The sequence below is a fragment of the Oryx dammah genome, unplaced genomic scaffold, assembly GCF_014754425.2.
Source record: "Oryx dammah isolate SB20612 unplaced genomic scaffold, SCBI_Odam_1.1 HiC_scaffold_11229, whole genome shotgun sequence".
NCBI lineage: Eukaryota > Metazoa > Chordata > Mammalia > Artiodactyla > Bovidae > Oryx > Oryx dammah.
In genome coordinates this window covers 4,021,845-4,041,570 of record NW_024080622.1, presented here as the reverse complement: position 1 = coordinate 4,041,570, position 19,726 = coordinate 4,021,845, and the positions used below count along the sequence as shown (strand labels likewise).

The following is a 19,726-nucleotide window of genomic DNA, read 5'->3' as shown; positions in this document are numbered from 1 at the left end:
AATGTAGTTGTGGACGTCCCTGGCAGTTCAGTGGTTAAGACTAAGTGCTTCTACTGTAGGAGCACAGGTTTAATCCCTGGTAAGAGAATTATCCCTTGTACATCACAGTATGGCCAAAATAAATAAAAATTTTAAAAATAATAATGTAGTTGAAAACTTTTGATAAACTAGGGGGACGATCACTATAAAAATGTTATGAGAAAATTTCAGGATTCAGAATTATGTATTCAGTATGATTTCATGGAAAGGCACCAAAATGTTAACAGCAGTTTTCACTGAGAAAAGATTGTGGGTGAACTTTATTGGTGTCTCTCTACTTTTCCACATTTTCCAAATTTGCTATAATAAGCATACTTTTACTACTGGGAAAATAGAAACAAACATTTGGGAAATAAATGAATAGGGTTGGCAGAAACTCATCAATGACCATTCTGAAGGAAAATAACCTGATTTAAGTGAAATGAGTGCTTTCATCCTGAACACAGCAGGTTTTCCCAAACTTCCTGGCTGTGAAAGAGAGATGAAACTCCCATCCAGACAAAGAGAAGCTCTACCAGGGACAAATACGAATGAGCAAGCCTGGGCTGTGGATAAATGACCTTCAACTTAAAAAGCTGACAACTGCCTCCACAGCCTCAGCCTCACTGGTATGATCATCACTTACCCAGACAACTATCACCCTGTGTCTTTGCTAATTAGAGAATATTTAAGAACATAATCAGTTCTTCAGTAATTTGTTCTGTATCTTAGAATGTTCAGATGGAAGGTTTTTCCATCTGAAAATAGATGCAGTCATGGACTTTCTGTGCTTGTTTTCAAACTTTATCAGATGTATTCTGGTACATATGTATTCTGGTACATATTATAAGGATAGTATGATTCTGTCATATATCCTAAATAATAGGACTGCTCTAGAAGCATCAATATTGTTCAGTGTAAGGTTGCAAATGATAGGAGAATGCGGTTATTTCAGCACATATTCTGGTTTTTCATGTTTAGTAGTTGTTATAATTTTGCTCAATCCTAATCTTAAATCTTTGAAATTCTATCTACTGATGCTTGTAGTATGCAGTCAATAAATGTTTATCTACTAACTGCCATCAGTTTTTAGTAGTAACTAAATTGTTTATAAGAGAAAACTGCAGTTTTAATGTTCCTAAAAAGTTATTATCAAGAGAATATAGGAGAAGAATCTATATCACTGGAGCTCATTTAGTTATAATTTCAAAAATAGAAGAAACATTAAGTTACGTCATTTTCCTGACCTGATCTCCCTTCAAAGTTCTAATGAAGTACATTGAACAAGAAAATATTGTTTTAAATTGTCAATAAACACCTTTAAATGTAAGGTATCTATCTTTTAAAATATATAGAAATTATGTTGGAATATGCACAATATATGGAATTTGGAGCATTCAACATCCAATAAGAATGTTTCTAAGGAATATTTCAGAAAAATCTTGCTTTTCCCATCAATCATTAGATGTGGAAATCAAACGATATTACAAATAATGCTAGACTGTGATCATCCAGTCCAAAGAACAGCTATTTTCCAGATAAAGCAAACTTAAAGAAAAATTGTTTATTTTTGGCTGCGCTGGATCTTTGTTGCTGAGCGCAGACTTTCCAGCTGTGGCAAGTGGAAGCTACTCTTGTTGCCTGGCATGGGCTGTAGGGCTGTGGGCTTCAGTAGCTGCTGCGCTCTGGCTCAGCAGTTGTAGCCCACAGGCTCGAGAGTGCGGGCTCAGTAGCTGTGGCACATCGGCCAAGTTGCCCCGCAGCATGTGGGACCTTCTTGGACCAGGGATTGAAGTGGTGTCTTCTACGTTGGCAGGCAGATTCTTAACCACTGGACCAAGGGACTTTGAGGCACACTTTAAAAAGACAACCTTTGACTGGTTTGATATATGTAATTAAAATCACATTATCATAATTATATCTGTATATGGGTCTGCTTTCATTTTGCATCTGCTGGCAAGTGACATTAAAGGATGCTTCACGTGAGGTAATGAACACTGTTAATAAGTAATTATTTTCATCAGTTGGATTTTATTTTCATCTTTGATATTTGTTAAGTATGCATACTTATCTAGGCATGTAATTTGATGAAGTCCTTTCCATATTACATAAATATATTTAGTAATGTGGCCTTTATTTTCTAATAAAGTAACCCAGAATTAGGACAACTATTCATGACAGAAGGCTGAGTTTAAATACGTATTACTTTCTGTCAATTCTACTAAAATAGCCATGCTTGAATTCTGGATCTATCCAAATCTGAGTAAAATGGTAACATTCAGCAACAGGCAAATGCAAATCTTAGTAAGACAGTATTATCTCTCTTACCTTTGTACTAGGAAGAAAGTTTGAGAGAATATATTTTACAAGATGCCCTTGATTTTACAGAAAATTTCGATTAAAGTGTCATGCAAGGAGGAGAGAGTTGGGATTAAGGACTAGAAGAAAGAATAGCTTAATCTCTGACTATATACTGAAAAACAACTTTATGAGTTATTTTAAACCTATGTAATTTAATAATTTTTAAAACTGAAGCAATCAGGGTATAAACAGGATGATTTTTATCTTATTTACTCTTCTTTTTAATAAGGCCTGACCACATCATTTAATATTCTAATCTATTTGACTTTTTCCCCACTCCAACCCAGCACAATTGCTTTTCCCTGTTCTACTTTTTTATTTTTCTATAACAGTTTCACTAACACACTTTGGTATTTCCATACTTATTATGTTTGCTGGGATTTATTTATCTCCCTCATCAATGCCACATAGATGATACAAACTTCAAAAAGGCATGAACCTTCTTTGTTTTGTTCTCTGCTGTATCTGAAGCTCCTGGAGCAGTATCTGATATGATAGGCTCTCAATTGATATTTGCTGAATTAATGTATGTATAAGTGATGAATGGATTTCATTCATATGGGACTCCAGTAGCCTAGGCACTATTCTGTTGGAAATAATATTATTTCCAATAAAACCAAAGGCTAGATACTGTTTGGAAGATGTCATGTGTGTTGTCTAACTTAATCTTTGCAATAACCTTACCAGGTAGGCAGTTTTATACTCTTTAAAAATGAGACAGTTAAGCCTTGTAGATGTGAAGTAACTTTGCAAAGTCTCAGAGTTGGTAAGTGCATGCCAGAATGAAAATTTGCACAAAAACTCATGCATTTAAAAATATTACAAAGCCTGCTGTAGAACAGTTCTCTAGAATTCATGTTAATTTTAATTTCTGACTTCATTGTGGCAAGTTTGAGTTATTTTCTTTATTTTTTCATTTTTGGGTAGATGCTATATTTCTGTGGTTGAAATAGGAACACAAAATAAAAAGGTATTAACCTACTGAGAAATCTGGCTCCCCACTGGTTCCCCTCCACCAACCCTTTGCTCTTTCACAGATAACCATTTCTAAAAAATTATTATATATTGTTATTTTCTCCCTTTCTTGCATATAGGATAGCTTATTATAACAAGAGCCCATCTTTCCAGTGTCATTAGATTTCATGAGGTAAATAATTTTCCCCTTTGATTTATTTAGAAGAAAAGTTGATATAAATCACTTATTAATCTTGGGCTAATAGATCTTTGAAATGAGGTGAATCTTCCTGTGACATTTGACTGACATTATTAATAATTTATAACTTCAAAGGAAGCCAAATTATGAAGGTATCAGGATTCTTAGTTTTATTTTAATATACACTAATTAAAATGTCTACTGATGACATTTTGAAGATTTCTTTTAATTATTTTTATAATCTCTGTGCAACTTGGTGCACATGTGAGAATTCAGAAGCTTTGAGTTGAGAAGCATGACTGCGTTGGGATATAGGAGTATTGCAAGATTCAATGTTATAGCTCTTTGAAGTAATAGCATTGCAATTTTTCTCCAGAACAAAAACACATGTTCGTTCTTCTTCCAAGCCCACAAATTGGAAAATCCATTCTGTTAAAAATAAAGCCCAGGTCATTTTCTGGGTAGCTGCATTGTGTTAAGTTTCTAAATCATTATTTCAGCGTATTTTGAGAATAGGCTGGCTTCTTGGGCATGTGGACTTCTACAGTCACACAGGGCCCTGTGCCTAGAACTCCCTGTTAGTGTAGTGTCTGCTGCTACTGTCTTGAAAATCTTAATTATTTTTGAACAGAGAGATCTGCATGTTAATTTTACACTGGGTCCCACAAATTAGACAGTTATAACATTTCTTTACTACTTAACAGATGTCACTATACTTAGTTATGATTTGTTATATTGCTTTTTACATTTAAATTATAATATAAATTATGTTTACTTTTGACACTGACAATATTTTTTCCCAGTGAAATTTATCTTCATTGAGAGTTATGGTGTGGATGAATTACCCTGAGTTTCTTCTTAAGGTATTTAAGTGATAGTTGATTCATAAAATGTTTAAGAAGGGACTCAGATTGTTTCATTATTCACATTAAGTTCTTTTCAAATACAACATTAAAGACATAGTTTTTAGATTGACAAGAGAAAATGATAGGAATAGCCATTCACTTAATTTAAAGACCATTTCCCCCCATTAGTTGGCATTTAGTGCCTGTTCATTTCATAGTAGGTGACAGTTTCTATAAACTCAGTTCCACATATGTTATCAGAAAAGTAGAAGGCAAGGAGTCAAGGACTTCCACTGAGTTCTTACAGTGTGCTAGTCAATGTACACATTCGGGTTACATACCCAAAACTAAGAAAACCCCTTCTAGGAGATGTCATCACTTCTGGCCCCTTTCTTATCCTCAGTGGTGTTGCAGAACCATCCACACTGCCCTCAGTCCAAGTTGCCTACAAAATGTAGGATGAGAAGAGACCTCGATACTCCTGGAGAGTGATCCAGTTATTTTTGTTTTTGAATGTAGCAGACTATCAGCTTTATTGTATATGAGAAAATCAAGGATCAAATATACTTATAATCTCAAAGAAAAACAACAGCTTTCAGAAGACACAAAAAAGAGATTTTTAGGGAGCTTTACACTATTCTTTCTAGAGTTGTATTTATTCAACAGGTAAGCAAGTTACTTTAGCTGGGACTGTTGCAGTGTCCATGGTGGGTTAATTTGATTCATTAAAACAAGGCTTGCATTAGAGGCTTCAACTCATTAGAACCTCACATAAGTCAATATTCTGGTCCTCCTCTGCCTCTAGAAATAAAACCAAGTCAAAGCAGATGACTCCCAAAGCAGCTGATTTGCCACAACACATATCTGGAGAAAGAGTTAGTCACTCAGTTGTGTCTGACTCTTTGTGACCCCATGGTCTGTGTAGCTGCCAGGCTCCTGTCCTTGGAATTCTCTAGGCAAGAATGCTGGAGTGGGTAGCCATTTCCTTCTCCAGAGGATCTTTTCAACTCAGGGACTGAACCCAGGTCTCCTGCATTGCAGGCAGATTCTTTACTCTCTGAGTACCAGGGAAGACCCAAATATCTGGAGAAGGAGTTAGTAAATTAACCTTCCTTAAAGTTTTGGGATCTGCTGTTTCTTCATATGAAAGAGAATAATGCATTGTCTCCCAAAATAAAGTATACAAACTTCATTCTTCTTTCATTAAAATAATATTTCCTTTCTTAGGAATAGGCATTTCCTTCATGTTGGTATGTTTCTAATCTAATTCAGCTAAGCGTATCCTCCTGTCAAAATAACCTTAGAAAAGATTACAAGTAGGAGTGATGATATTAAGAAAAAGAGAAAATGGACGAAGTTGATACACATTTCTTAATAAGAATGTGTAGAAATGTCAAGGCAAAGCATTCAGGTTTTAGTTTGAGTAAGTGCTCACTTTGAGTAAATGTATAAATCATAGAAATTCATAATTTTTTTCTTTTTTTGTAAGTACAAATCAATATAAAATACAGAAAAACTGCTCAGACTGATAAAGATGTAGCATAGATGAAATGAATGAAAGATAACCAGTTTATTTACTAGAAAGAGTTATACATTAAACCATATTCAGTTGGCAACATAAACCAAGATAAAAGAATTGATGTATTGGCCTCAGTTATTTTCTTAGCACTTTAGTGCCTTTTCCAACCATTGAGTGCATGATCAAATACAAATACAAGCACATATTGTATGGATTCTCCCGTGAGACATTCACTTAGGATTGTCAACAACAACAAAAGTTTAAAAGGACAAGCAAAAATGAATTCATAAAATAATTTTTTGGATTTAAAATAAACACATTTGTCTTCAAGAACAAGTTTCCTTTGAAATTCACATTTTAAAAAATAATTAGCAACTAAAGAGTTTCTTAGGTCAGATTTTTAGTCATGTTTTCATATGGTATCATTATTCAGTGGAAACACTTTACATCATTTAACACTGAAAGGGATAATAACAAAATTGCAATTAAATGCAGGATCATTACAACAATAATCATACAGTATACAAATCAGGGTCGGCCACACATTACACAAGTGTTAATACTAGAAAGAGATACAATGCCAGAATTATGTATGGTTCATCACATATGCATATTCATGCAAATAAAAACACTGTGTAGATTACCAAGATGTCATAAAATATTTTCAAAGAATTGTTTAATCAACTCTAACAGTCAAACCATTGAGCTAAAAACTGTGACAATAATATTAAAATCATTTACTTTCTCTAAGATTTGGTGCACAATCATATCTCTGAAGTCAAACAACAAAACAATTCATTCTTTGTCTCCATTATCATCAAATAATGATTTGTCAACAAAATGATGACATTTCTGTTTATAGTTCTCTGATCTTTGTTTTAAAATGACTTTTTAAAGAGAAAAACAGTCACACTAGAAAGCATCAGATTTATTTCTCAGTGTTTTCATTAGAGAACCATAACAATAATTCTGACAGAAAAAAAAGTTTAAAATGTGTTCTCAACCAAAGTTCTATAGCAGTTAAACTTCGATCACGGAAATAATCTGGCTCTGCAGTTTATCCAGGCTTCAGTTTAAATAGGGCAAACTTTAAATAACTCCAGAGGAAAGGGATAAAAATACACTGAGGAATAGAGCCATGCATTTCAATATAGGAAGGAGACCAGATACAGGTAACGATCTCCTTGCATTCCTGATGAAAGGTCACAAGAGAAATAAGACTTTCTATAGTGTTTGTATTATGAATATGGGAAAGCTTACATGATGTGAAATATCTCATGCAACATTTTACACAGCAGACTTTTATGCACTCACACCCTTACACTAAAGGCAGTTAATTGCTGCTCTTCTTTGTAAGCAGAATATTATTTCTGGAAAATTCTTGATTGGGGAATACATCTTAATACTGAATATTTTTTTAAAGTTATTCTTTGAGTAAGAAGGACAAAAGAGATGTTTAGATGACATTTTGCAGATGTAAACACAAAAGAATCAGGATACATATACCAGATACTGTGGTAGTTAATGGCATTTAAATAAAGATGAATTAAATTACAGATACAACTCATGTGGGGGCATTATTACAGACAATGGAAAAGATCACTCGGGAGTTAGATTGGTCTTGTATGTCCACAGAAATTGATTTTAAAGTAAAAATTTGTTAATCAGTATCAGCATTGATCATGCTTTCTATCACATCTCCAATTTAATAGCTTTTTGAATAATTATATTCTCTTTACTGAAAACATGTAAATTTTTTGCAATCTTAAATAAAAGGACTATTTAAAATCACTCTGGTTTATAAATAAACAAAAAACATGGAGGGCAAATTTTTAAAATTTATTCTAAGAGTTCCTTTTGAGTCTAGTTCTTCTTTATATCTATGATATTAATGTAGTGGCCTCCATGGGTTGAACTAGCACAGTTCCTTGGTGGAAATCCATCAGCTTTCCACGGTGTGTCTTTCTGAGCTACAGATTATGTTTTTTGGCTGGTTGATTATAATTTGCCATTCTTAACCCAGTAGAAAATATATTTCATTTCTTCCTTTTCATAGTTTGTAATTTCCAATTAAGAATTATAAGGACTTTATTTAAAGCAGAATATCAGAAAATGTCCACATTTGTAGTTGATTTATTTGAGTGATGTTTCATGCTTGTTTGAAACAGAAAGACTATCAATACAGGAAAATTTTCTAAAGCGTGGAAAAAGCAAATATTTTAAATCGAAGATTCTTTAAGAAAAGATATAATTTGAGAGGCATTTGTTCCCCTGAGGGGTTGCATACCTATTTCTGAAATATCCCTGAGGACATTTGTTTTTTTCCGACTCTGACAATTGAGGCTTTTTTAATAGTAAAATTACTACATTCTTTAAAGATATTATGAAATATAGCTGGAAGGAAAAATAACACCAACAACCCTGTTTTGTTCTTCACCAAATGTTTTGGAAAAATTAAGATTGCTATCCTATTTTCAAGGGACAAAATATTTCATGTCTAACCAGTATAACTTTAATGTATTTTTAAAGTTTTAAATAAAAGAGGCAAAAAATTGTGGAATCCCAGAATTATCACACATTATCATAAGACATCTTGCCACACAACTTAATCCTTACTAGACAATCAATAATATTTAATTCTCAACCAATATTTAATTCTTAAAAAACAAATCTTCCTTATGAATATCAATTTCACTGATCAATTTCCCACTGTTAAAAATCTCTTTCCCAGAGTGAATATAAATGCTTCACAGTGATGATTATTTCTCTTATTCTAGATTTAGTAATGGTAGCCATAGTGGGTATTTATCCTTTATTAACTTTTCTTGAAGATCATTACTGTACCTCTTCTTTAAGCTAATGTATAATCTTTATAAATAGGTCTCTTCTTAATTATTTAATAACTTTTCATTTTCTCCAAGTCCTCCAAATTATTCTTATTGAAACAGAACTGGATATGAAAAAAGGATCTGATGAATCATGAGTTGATTGGAAAGATTAATTCTAGGGTCCTGTATACCCTTGTGCACCCAGACCAAAGGCAATTTATTGCTCCTTTTTATTTTTTTACCTAAGAAAAATTCTCAGTAGGAAAGCATTTCTGAATTCTATTCTTTCCAGTACAGTGATTGTGCTTACTTTTTAAAGTCTTGCTAGTTATTTTTAATCTTTGCCCACTGTGTTTGTAATAATTAGCTAGTATTTTCATTATGGTTCTATAGTTGATTTTTCTACCCCAAGTCTGTCTTCAACTAGCCTTACTGAGATTCATTCTTTTTTTGTTTTCACTAGTTCTTCAGTTTTCCAATTTCCTTTTAAATCGTGATGTTTACAGGTACTGATTTTTATCAATGCTACACATATTTGGCCATTTTAAATGCCTATAAACAAATATAGATATGGCTCAGTTTAAACTATACTAAGTGATGCCACAATTTAAATACATGGAAATCTCTCTTACTGCTTAGGGACTATTATCTATTTTTGTGCTGAAAATGAGAAATTTATTTCCAAATTTCTATATATTTTTGGCAAAATTTGCTAAAATTAATATTTTCATAGAATTGCTATTTCAAAACAAGCATTCCCCACTCTATTAATATAATGAATTGAAACAAAACTAGTATATAATAGACTTAATGATGAACTTTTATTGGAAGAAATAAATGTTTTATCTATGGCCCAGCTTTTCAGCTGGTCACAAATACACAGTGGGGAAGCACAAATGCCCTGTAGTTACATATAGATGATACTTACTTTTTACTGCTGAATTCCCTGTACCACCAATGAAACTGAGGAGGCAAAATAGGAAAATGTTCTGAGGTACTTTTTAAAAAGGCATATTTTCCCTCAGGCACAGTTTTTACTAAAAGTCAACTCAGCAGCTATGCCACTTTTCAGGTCCAAACACATGATACTTGAAAAAGAAAAAGCAGGGGTAGGGGTAGGGGTAGGGGAGCTTCCTTTAATTGAACTCTAATAAAATCCATGCTGTCTCACTAAGACTAGTACCAGGCGGATACAACACCAACAAAATAAAGAAAATGTTTAGGTACAGCAAGTCAGTGCAGGTGGAAAGAGCAGAAGGTTAGGTTGCCATGATCAGGGCTTTATGAAGATTCGTTTCTTTTCCCATATTTTAACCTGAATCTCTATTTGGATAAAGATTTTCAGCTACTGCAAGTTGCATAATAAATGACACTGTTGAAAATAGCACACATGTAAGGAACTCAAAATCTCTTGGTGGCTTTGGTAACAGTGACCACTACTTAAAAGGTGTATGACTGATAGAGCTCCTGCTCTGTGCTTTAAGACTTGCTGACTGGCTGCCACCTTTGATGGGTCACCCTACTGGTGCTCCAATACTTCCACTCAGTCAGCTGAGTGACTCCTACTGGGTCGTCATTATTAGAGCCCTGCATTGTTAACTATCTTTTGTTAACAGTGAGGATTGCTTTTGTTTTAAAGAGAAGTTACAGATATCATTACAGGAAAAGGTCAAACCGTTATGGATTTAAACAAGTTAAGGCTACCTGACTAGACAAGGAATCAGGGCTAGGAGCAGGTGGGTGGGCAGCACTTGATATAAGGAGCCCAAGAGTATTAGACCTTTCAGCTCAATTAGCTGTTTTCCTTGTTTGTCAGATTATGTGCAAAATAAATTTTGCTGTGAAAATCCACTGCCTTAAATTAAGTCATAAAAGTTACCCAGCAGAATCTGTAAATTAACTAGGAACATGAATTATCTCAATATAATATAATGATTGTAGGCACCTGAGTGTTTGTCAAAAGTAGACAATGAGCTAAGGTTTATTACCTCTTGTTTTTTTTGGCAAGGAAGATTCATTATGAGAAAAACTAACAACAACAAAACATACAATTTTAATCAAAACTTGAACACTTTCTGGGTAAGTTAATTAACCAAAGGCTAACTTACATCTGTATATGTATATATTTCCCATTTATACTTGATATCTATAGCAGGAAAGACTCTTAATAGGACCCTGAATTTGGGAGAAGTAAAAAAAATTCTGGTCATTAAATAAACACACCATTTTTTCCCATCATGTTCTTTAGCCTTCTTTAACGTTATTACATACACTCGCGCACACACACACAAAGGAGCAGCACCAGTGCGTCTACTGATCTGCAATTAAAAAAAATTAAAGACGCCGTCAAAAGTTGAATAAGTCAATGAACCATAACATAGTCTCTTTTTGAGATTTACTTAATAACGTCCAATGAAGAATTCTAGTTAAAAAACAAGACAAAAACAACCCAGCGGTCAGTGAGCTACTGATTAGAAAGTAAGTGCATAAACAATATCAGTGTAGCAGCAAAATACAGTTATTGTTAACATTCCGATGCACCTCTTTTATCATTTTGTGCAAGAAAAATGACCAGTCTGGCCAATTCCAGATTTCAAACTAAATTAAAACTCATACTTAATTGAGCATATTATGTATATCTTAAAATAAATGAAGTTCACCTCTCACAGAAATGATTTTTACAGACATATATATGTGGCAAGTAAAGTACAAAATAAATATCAATGACCAAAAAAATTAGAATTAACTTCTATAGCTGAAATTGAAGTATAAGGAAAGATGATTTTACAATATATGTATTTTACATTGTCTTAGGTCTCTCTTATGCTATCGAGGTAAAGCCAGCCATCTGAGATACATATTTCCTGGTTCGTTTTATTTTGATTTAATTTAACTGTAGCCATTTGATTACAGAAGTTTATCTGTGATTTAGAGAAACCATAAAGTATTTTGCTACACTGGAGTCTGTGCTTTGTGTTATTCTTCCCAACTTCCTCTTATCTTCCAAAATGATGGCCATTAATGCAATCAAACATCTAACCAACGAGAAGAAACCAGCCGCTGGATCTTGGGCAGTATCCTGTGTATGGCTACAAAACGTTCACCACAAGTGTTTGTCCACGGGAGATGAAGACTAGGGGTAAGGAGGCTTGGAGAGACAGTGGAGAGGGGCGCACTGCGAGCTGGAATGTGGCTGCTCATCAGGCAGAGCTACATCAGGACTGCAAATGAGAAACAAGCATGTCAGCAAGAGACAAACAGCAAAGGGCTATGCACAGTGGTAAAGGTTCGACAGACATTATTTTCACAGGAATTTTGCACAGAAAATGGCCTAAATCTAAAGCATGCCAAGACAACTGTAGATTAAAAAAAAAAAAAAAAAAAAAGCCCTCCAGAAGAAAAATGAAACATATTAGGGAAACAGCATATGAACTTCTTCCAGGCAGTCACTGTTTTCAATTTCTGCACCCAGTCATTCCCCTAGGTCTCTAGGTGAGTTGCAAAATTAGTTCTTTTCAAAATTTAATGATTATATAGCAGTTACCTGGGAGTGATTCTGATACAATAGGTCTGAGGTGGGACCTGAGAATCTGCATTTCTAACAAGGTCCTGGGGCCATGGACCTACTGAACCAAGGCTTCTGAGGATTCCACATTTCTCAAGTAAATCCAGATTCAGTGAAACTAATTTGCCTGTGGAAGTCTAATTTGCTCTCAGGGTTCCCTCTACCTGTTTTAGCTTGGTGGTGTAAAGATGACAGAAGAGTAACTATATGATGCATGTGGTTGTCCCCACATGACCACTTCTGAGAGCCTCTAGTTTAAATGAACACAGAAATGCTCAGGCTCATCAACGGCTTGAGGAATAATACTGCAGCATAAGGATGCAAAAGCATTGCATTTTCTAAGGTAATATTACAAATACATTTGGGTTCAGACCTTTTAAAATGTGACTAATGGGGGGAAATCACATTATGGGGAATTTTTTCAATTGAAAAAGACTGGCATTTTTCTAAAACTTTGCTTTTTTCCTTTATACTTTGGAACTCAGTACCACAGAATAATTTCTGCCAGGAGTGTTATTTGAGAAAGCTATTCAAGGTTTATTATTGTTATTTATTAACGTAATCATAATTTTAAAAAGCTAATATAATCACTCAAGTCATTAAAAATGAGCATTAACAGTTTTTATCTTTGCTTTTTCATGTATATCTCTTGAGTTTTAATACAAAATCATAATTATGTACAACACTACTCTACTTGGGGTCTCTCTTCCCAAAATCTTTGAACTCTTATAAATGTAGTTTAAATGGAGATATGCTCCTCTGCACTAGTTAGGACAACCAGTGATAAAAATGATTTTTCTTATCTATTTTTAAAATGTAGTAAGTAAACACAGGAGAGCTGGAGGTTCAACACGAGGACTAAGAAAATACTGCATGGCAGGATGTTTCCTCCATCCTCAGATGACCTGGAAATAGAGAGGCAGACTTCCCCATGGACCTGAGTTTCTTTCTGTTAAGTTTGCATGATTTAAAACAAGTTTCTTTTTAGGGAAGGAAATATATTATTCAGCATAAGTTATGGCAAGTAGCATAAGGTGGTCACATCATACAAGAGGGATAAGTGTTTGAAGACCCATGGAGTTCAATAATCTTCTATATAAAGGAAGGCAAGCATTTCTCTTTGACCCAGTGAAATGTATAGCGGCAGCGACTTCCCTAGTGTATCAGATGGTAAAGCATTTGCCTACAATGCGGAAGACCCGGGTTCAATCCCTGGTTTGGGAAGATCTCCTGGAGAAAGAAATGGCAACCCACTCCAGTATTCTTGCCTGGAAAATCCCATGGACGGAAGAGCCTGGTAGGCTACAGTCCATGGGGTGGCAAAGAGTCAGACATGACTGAGCAACTTCACTTTCACACACAGGTTACAGCTCACTTGGCCCAACACATTATGTTGTTCATGATAATTAAAATTATTTTTCATTATTTCTGATTTCTTAAAGTGACAGGTTACAAATATTTCATATTATACTATTTTTAACTTGCACAAAATATAATTGTACTGTGTATTTTATGTGACAGAGGCATATTTTTAGCTTACAGATTAAGGAATGACTTCTAGAATATAAATACTGTATTTGATAAATTCTAATCAAATAATTTAATCATAATAATCATAATCACTTAATCATAATAAGTTCTAATCATTTAGTCAAACTGGTTCTCAAAAAAAAAAAAGAAGAAAAAGCAAGGTGAAGTAAAATTAAACTTAGACAGATTCCTCATTAGCCTTTCCATTTCTTATCTAACTGAAACACTTAAAACAGTAGCTTTCTCCACTCTTTGCCCAGGCAAGTTACAGAGATTATGAGATTGCAGATTTCTGTCTTGAGAAACGGTTAGGTACTAAGAGTGGTTAGTAGTAATTAAAGATATTGAGAACACACTGTGGGCCAGGCCTGTGCCTCCCTGAATCCTCCCAATATCCATTCTCTTTCTCACTTTACAAGTAAAGAAATGGAATCTTAGCCAGCAAAAGCAACTTCCAAGATTACACAGCTAGTAGGTATTAGAAGTGGGAACCAAACCCAGATAAGGCGACTCCAGAATTCATTCACTCACTGAACTGTCACGTGTCTGGCACTACCCCAGCCTTGGGTGGGGTGAAGGGGCTTTTCGGAGAACAACTAAGTTAAGAGCCCATGTTCTTCTGCCTTACAAACAGAGAATCCCACTGAGATGGATTTGAACATTTGTAATTATATTAGTTACTTCGTAATTGAAATTGCTCTACAGTTGGCTGCTGTTATTAAATAGCATTTGTATGTTAGTGAAGAACTTTCCTGAAGTAAAAACCTTGTTGCTGGAAGGGGTGGGAACAGCAGGCTGAGACATCAATTGGAAGACACTAGCTTGGGGCCTATTTAATCACATACTTTCTCCTGCTAACTTGCTGTTCCACTTAAATAGCTAGCTGCCCAAATGCCTCAGAGACCAAGCCACACTGGGGCTTTGGCTGCTGCTGCTTGTGGAAAACATCTGCAGCTCTCAGCTCTAACCCATGACCAACATGCAGCCTGCTACTGCTGTCTACTACTCAGACACACATGGAAGTACGTCTGGGCCTGCCCTTACTCAAAAGAAACCTTGCCCTGGGAGAAGAGCAACAGTCATATTAAAATAAGGAGAGAACAACAAGCTGGCTACAAAAGCCAGAGCCACATTTTAAAAACTAGATACCATCAGAGGCCAGTAACTGGAGATGAAGGATTTCAAGAAAATGTTTAGGTCTTGATGGGGTGCTCTGATGCTTGTGTCAAAGTTTGCCCATGAAATTTACCATGAAAGTAAATTCATGATGTATTTGCAATGCTTTTATTGGAATAGAAATTGTTTAGCTTACTCTCCAGGTTACCATCCAGGGAGTCTGTAGATTTGCCTTTAAAATTGTTTAGTGAATCTTACATAAAGGCACTATCACTGAAAATATTCTTTTTTGAATGCCAATTACAATGTTCTCTTCATCTTTCAATTTCAGTTTCACTGAGGGTACTGAGTGGACAGAAAACAGAAACACTTCCGTAAAATTGTCTTGGAACAGACATTAGATATGCTTTATACTCTCCTAATTGTTTGCCTGAGTAATATATTCTAAAGCAAAAGACAAACAACTCCAGGTTTTATGTTTTGAAAGGTAATGAAACCCTGGACTAACCCAAGGATTTACTCACAAAAGGAAGCTGAAGGCAGCCTGTAGTCTACCTGTTAGTGACCAGTAAAATAAATTCTAGCTCTCTTGTATTTTCAGTGGGCACATGTGAACTTCAGGAATCCAATGTGTGTTTGTATAGTCCATGTTTGAAATAAAATGTGGCAAGTAATTAGATATAAGAAGTCATCATGTGGGAAAGGAGAGCTTGGGGTCTATGGAACTGACATGCGGCTGTGTGGGAAGAGTAAGGACGTCTGAATTTACCTGACAGTTGGGCAGTCTTGCCTCCCGGCTAGTTGTGAGCACTGTGGCGGTACGGAGGCAGCAGGCTGCTGACAATCTATAAGAAACTGATAAATTAGACATGTATACAAAGAGATGGCAGAGCAACGTGTTAGTAACAGTAATTTAGGCAGTCGCCTGAGAGATTTAGTGAGGAATGTGTAGTCACACAGAAACATCTGAATTAAGCTTTTTTTCCCTGAATGATGCCAATAGAGAAGACAAGGCTTTTTCCTTAATTAAACACAGTATTTAAAAATTAGTGAAACAAAATTAGTAGTGAAATTTCTCAAGTACATTAGGACATACATAGCCATTCATGTTTGATGCTTGGTTACATCTACAAATAAAAGATGTATTAACATAATGAAAGATCCTCAAGTTCTAAACTCAGATTTGCTATTCCAAAATGTTTTATATTCACACAGCTGACTTTATATTTGGACACACAGGTATATTGTTAATCCCACAGATATATTGAGAAAAGCATGCAATACACACTTTTCCATGATTAACAAAAGGATATCTAAGAAAATTAGCTTCACAGTTTTCTGAAAATAGATTTTATTTATCAAAAGTAAGACTTGTTAGAAGTCTTAGAATGTTTATCTTATTATATTAAATTGTTAGTAACTTGGATTGATGGAGAAAGCTAACCTGAATGAGAAGTCTTTTATTTTTGTCTTCTGAAAATCACATAACTCACATTAGGTTGACAAATCACTAGCTGTTAAAAGTTCATTCTTTAGCTGATCAGTTATGTTACTTATCTACTCCAAGGAAGACTGTGTTCTGAAATAATGAAAGAGCAGTCTGTTTGCTGATGTACTATAATCACCTGCTAAGCTAGTTAGAAATGCATACATTATATTTCTACAAAAAATTTTGCAGAAAAAGTTCAAATTAAAACAAAAAATTCAATTATTTTTAATTGCAGAATTTCTTCTTACTAATTGCTTAGACTATGTATCTTTCCCTATATATTATAGAGGTAATAGTTAAGCCAAATTAATTATAAATTCTGGATTTAAAGTCTTGAATTAATGAGCTTTTACTGAAATTTACATTCAAAGGCTTGAATCTAAGCACTACTTGTTCTAAAGTCAATATATTCTCTGTTACAACAAAACTTGCTGTATAACTCGAAAATATCAAAATTCATGATGCTTTTATAGAAGACATTGCAAATACACTAAAGTTGTCTGTGATGGAAAGTAGAATATAAGATAGGCTTGACTTAAATTCATTCAAGAGAACATCACTGAAGAGAGAGGACCTTTTCATAAGCTGGTCTTGGTTCCAGAGTAACTTATTAATTACTGTTTTTTAATAGGGACAATATCCGATTAGTTGAGTAGCTGTTGTTCAGATTATCATACTCAGTAAAAGTCTTTCAAATATAACAAATATTTCCATTTTCTTAGCTTTGGCAAATTCTTTTCATTTTTTTTCTTTAAGTCTTTGTTTCTCCATTTTGCAGCTTGATTAGCTCAATGATTCCCTTTTGTAGAAACTCAGGAGTCTTAAAGGATGAATTCCTTTATGCGCTTTTCATTTTTTTCAGTAGCCATGATAAAGGATAATTTTAGACAAAGTTGTACAAATTTAGACAACTGTTTTAATCTCGCCAGCAGACCTAAGTTAAACAGATGTATGCTGCCCTCTTGTGTTACATTTGAGTAAATGCAATAAATACAAATACAAACACTTGGGAGTCTAGCTTGCTTTTTCCTATTGCCAGCTCTTCTTGCCATTCTGTGGAATGGCAAGCCTCAAAATTAGAGTTTTTAAATGGTTTAAATTCTTTTCTATCTCTTATTTCCGTAAGATTTTTCTTTTCTTTTTCTGTTATTACAGTCACAGATTTTTGTTCATTTAAAATATACTTTGTGATGAAATTCAGAAAACAGGCAAGCAGGACCACAATGCACCTTCTTAATGAATTGTTTGATATGTGGTGGATATTTCTTACATTTGTAGTGAAATTATAATGCTTCCAGCTAATTATTATTATTATTTTGCATTTATTATTTACAAGTACTTAGCTAAGTGTTATACTTAAAGAATTAAAAACAAATTCTATAGGTATGGTGGTAAAAGATTTTAAAAAGAAATCTGAAAAATAATTAATTGTTCTGACTCAATTGTCTTCTGAATTCCTCATCTGTGGTTAACAGTCCTCCAATGTGGACTCGGCTAACCCAGTTGAACAGCAATGTGTATTTACCATGTACTTTGAAAATGAAAGGGGAAGTTGGGAGGTTGAGAAAATTCCTTCCAGCTACGAGATGCTGTGGGGTTTACATGATCTCATGTGTTCTTTGTACGTTTACTCTGGTAGACTTATTCACAAAGGAACTAGGCCTCATCTCATTGCTTTTGAGGGCACAGAAGATTAGAATTATGTGACTTAAGGAGGAGGAGTCTCAGAACATCGGAAGTCACTGCTGTCATCTGGGGCCACCAGAATTTGTTTCAACCATTCAGCAATTTCGTTACTAAACTCCCATTGTGTGTCTGAAACTGTTAGGTGTTAGAGATAAAAGGAAAACAGAAAATATGGTCCCTGGTTAATTGAGAAAGACAAGCAAATTCAACAAACAAAATAAAGTGTCATGACAATGATGATGATGATGAGATGTAGCGGTGGTGGTAACACCTAGTAGTACTCATTCATTGCTTACCATGTACCAGGCACTGTGTAGGCACTTAATATGTGTGCTCTCCTTTAACCGTGTTTTATTAACCCCGATTTGTGGATTACAAAAGGGGGAGAAATAGGTTAAGTAACTTGCCAAAGTTCACTAAGAGGTGGAGCTGGAATTTGAATCCAGAATTGAATGATCCAAGGGCTGAGTTATATTTTGAGACACTTCACTGCACTGTTTCCCATGACAGGGAAAAGTTGGGCTCTCAAAGCAGAAACAATTCACTAATCTAAGTGGTCAGGAAATGCTTCTTGGAGGTTGTGGTATCTAGGTTGTACGCCTAGAAAAGAAATTAGTTAAAGAATTTAGCAACTATAAGCTGTTTATGGCCTCTACTAATAGTAATACAATATTTTACAAAATGAAAGTGCTTACTTGAAATGCCCAGAATTTGATAACACTATTTATATTATAAGGCTATAGGCCTGAGAAATGTCACAAAACTGAAGAGATTGTTAGTGCCTCAAGGGCAGAGATGAATAAGGGATATTATTGTTTAACACATCTATATGTCCTGATATACATAGGAACTTATTTTACATTCCTCCATAAACAAAGAGTCCAGTAGAAAGGAAGATAGAAAAGTGGAGAAGGAAGGAAGGAAATTATTTCATGAATCAATATGATGTTACTTCTCCTAGGAACTATATATAAGTTTTAAATCTTAGCAACACTCTGCAGTTGTTATTTTCACTATTCCTAAGAGGAATAGTAAGTATTTTTGATCTATGGGACTATATTGAAATCTCTTATCTACTGAGACTATTTTTTCATGATCTCTCCCACCAAAAAGAAATACAGAACTTGGCATCATGGTAGGTTCTCCACAAACATTCGTTGATTTAGTTAATACATGACTACATGCTAGGAAGCAACTGAGCAAAGATATAGACTTTTCTGATGTTAGGACTTATCTTCTACTCACTACTCTGGTTGTCTGTCTGATTGATGCCAGCTACCTCTATACTCACTACTCTGGTTGTCTCTCTGATTGATGCCAGCTACCTCTAGAAATACCTCTAGATACCCCTGGCATGACCGATTCAATGGACATGAACTTGGGCAAACTCTGGGAGAGGGTGAGAGAAAGGGAAGCCTGGCATGCTGCAGTCCATGGGGTTGCGAAGAGTCAGACATGACTTGGCAACTGAATAACACCAATGTCTAGAAAATATCAGACCCATATTGCCAAAGAAACATAAGAACTTCATTAGACAGTTGACAGTAATTTGAAGGCAGCTAGTTACCTCAAAAACACAAAGAAAGATAAAAGGTACAAGAATAAGGATAATATCC

The 19,726-nt window shown here is 34.6% G+C and overlaps 1 protein-coding gene and 1 long non-coding RNA gene across 5 annotated transcripts in view; one reads left to right on the top strand and one right to left on the bottom strand.

The window, feature by feature from the left end:
* The window catches only part of LOC120861162, a 45,821-nt gene that overhangs the window by 20,464 nt on the left and 5,631 nt on the right, over nucleotides 1-19,726 (top strand). The window lies entirely within an intron of this gene.
* LOC120861156 (protein bicaudal D homolog 1) overlaps nucleotides 5,924-19,726 on the bottom strand; it is a 252,396-nt gene continuing 238,593 nt past the window's right edge. For 2 of the 4 annotated variants that reach the window (XM_040236804.1, XM_040236801.1), the window contains 2 exons: nucleotides 15,705-15,780; nucleotides 11,017-11,945 (listed from right to left, as the gene is read on the bottom strand). In XM_040236804.1, coding sequence (XP_040092738.1) covers nucleotides 11,858-11,945; nucleotides 15,705-15,780 — 164 coding nt within the window. In that variant the 3' untranslated portion in view covers nucleotides 11,017-11,857. Of the gene's footprint in view, nucleotides 15,781-19,726 lie in introns of all 4 variants that reach the window. The other 2 variants (XM_040236802.1, XM_040236803.1) reach the window with 2 other exon arrangements.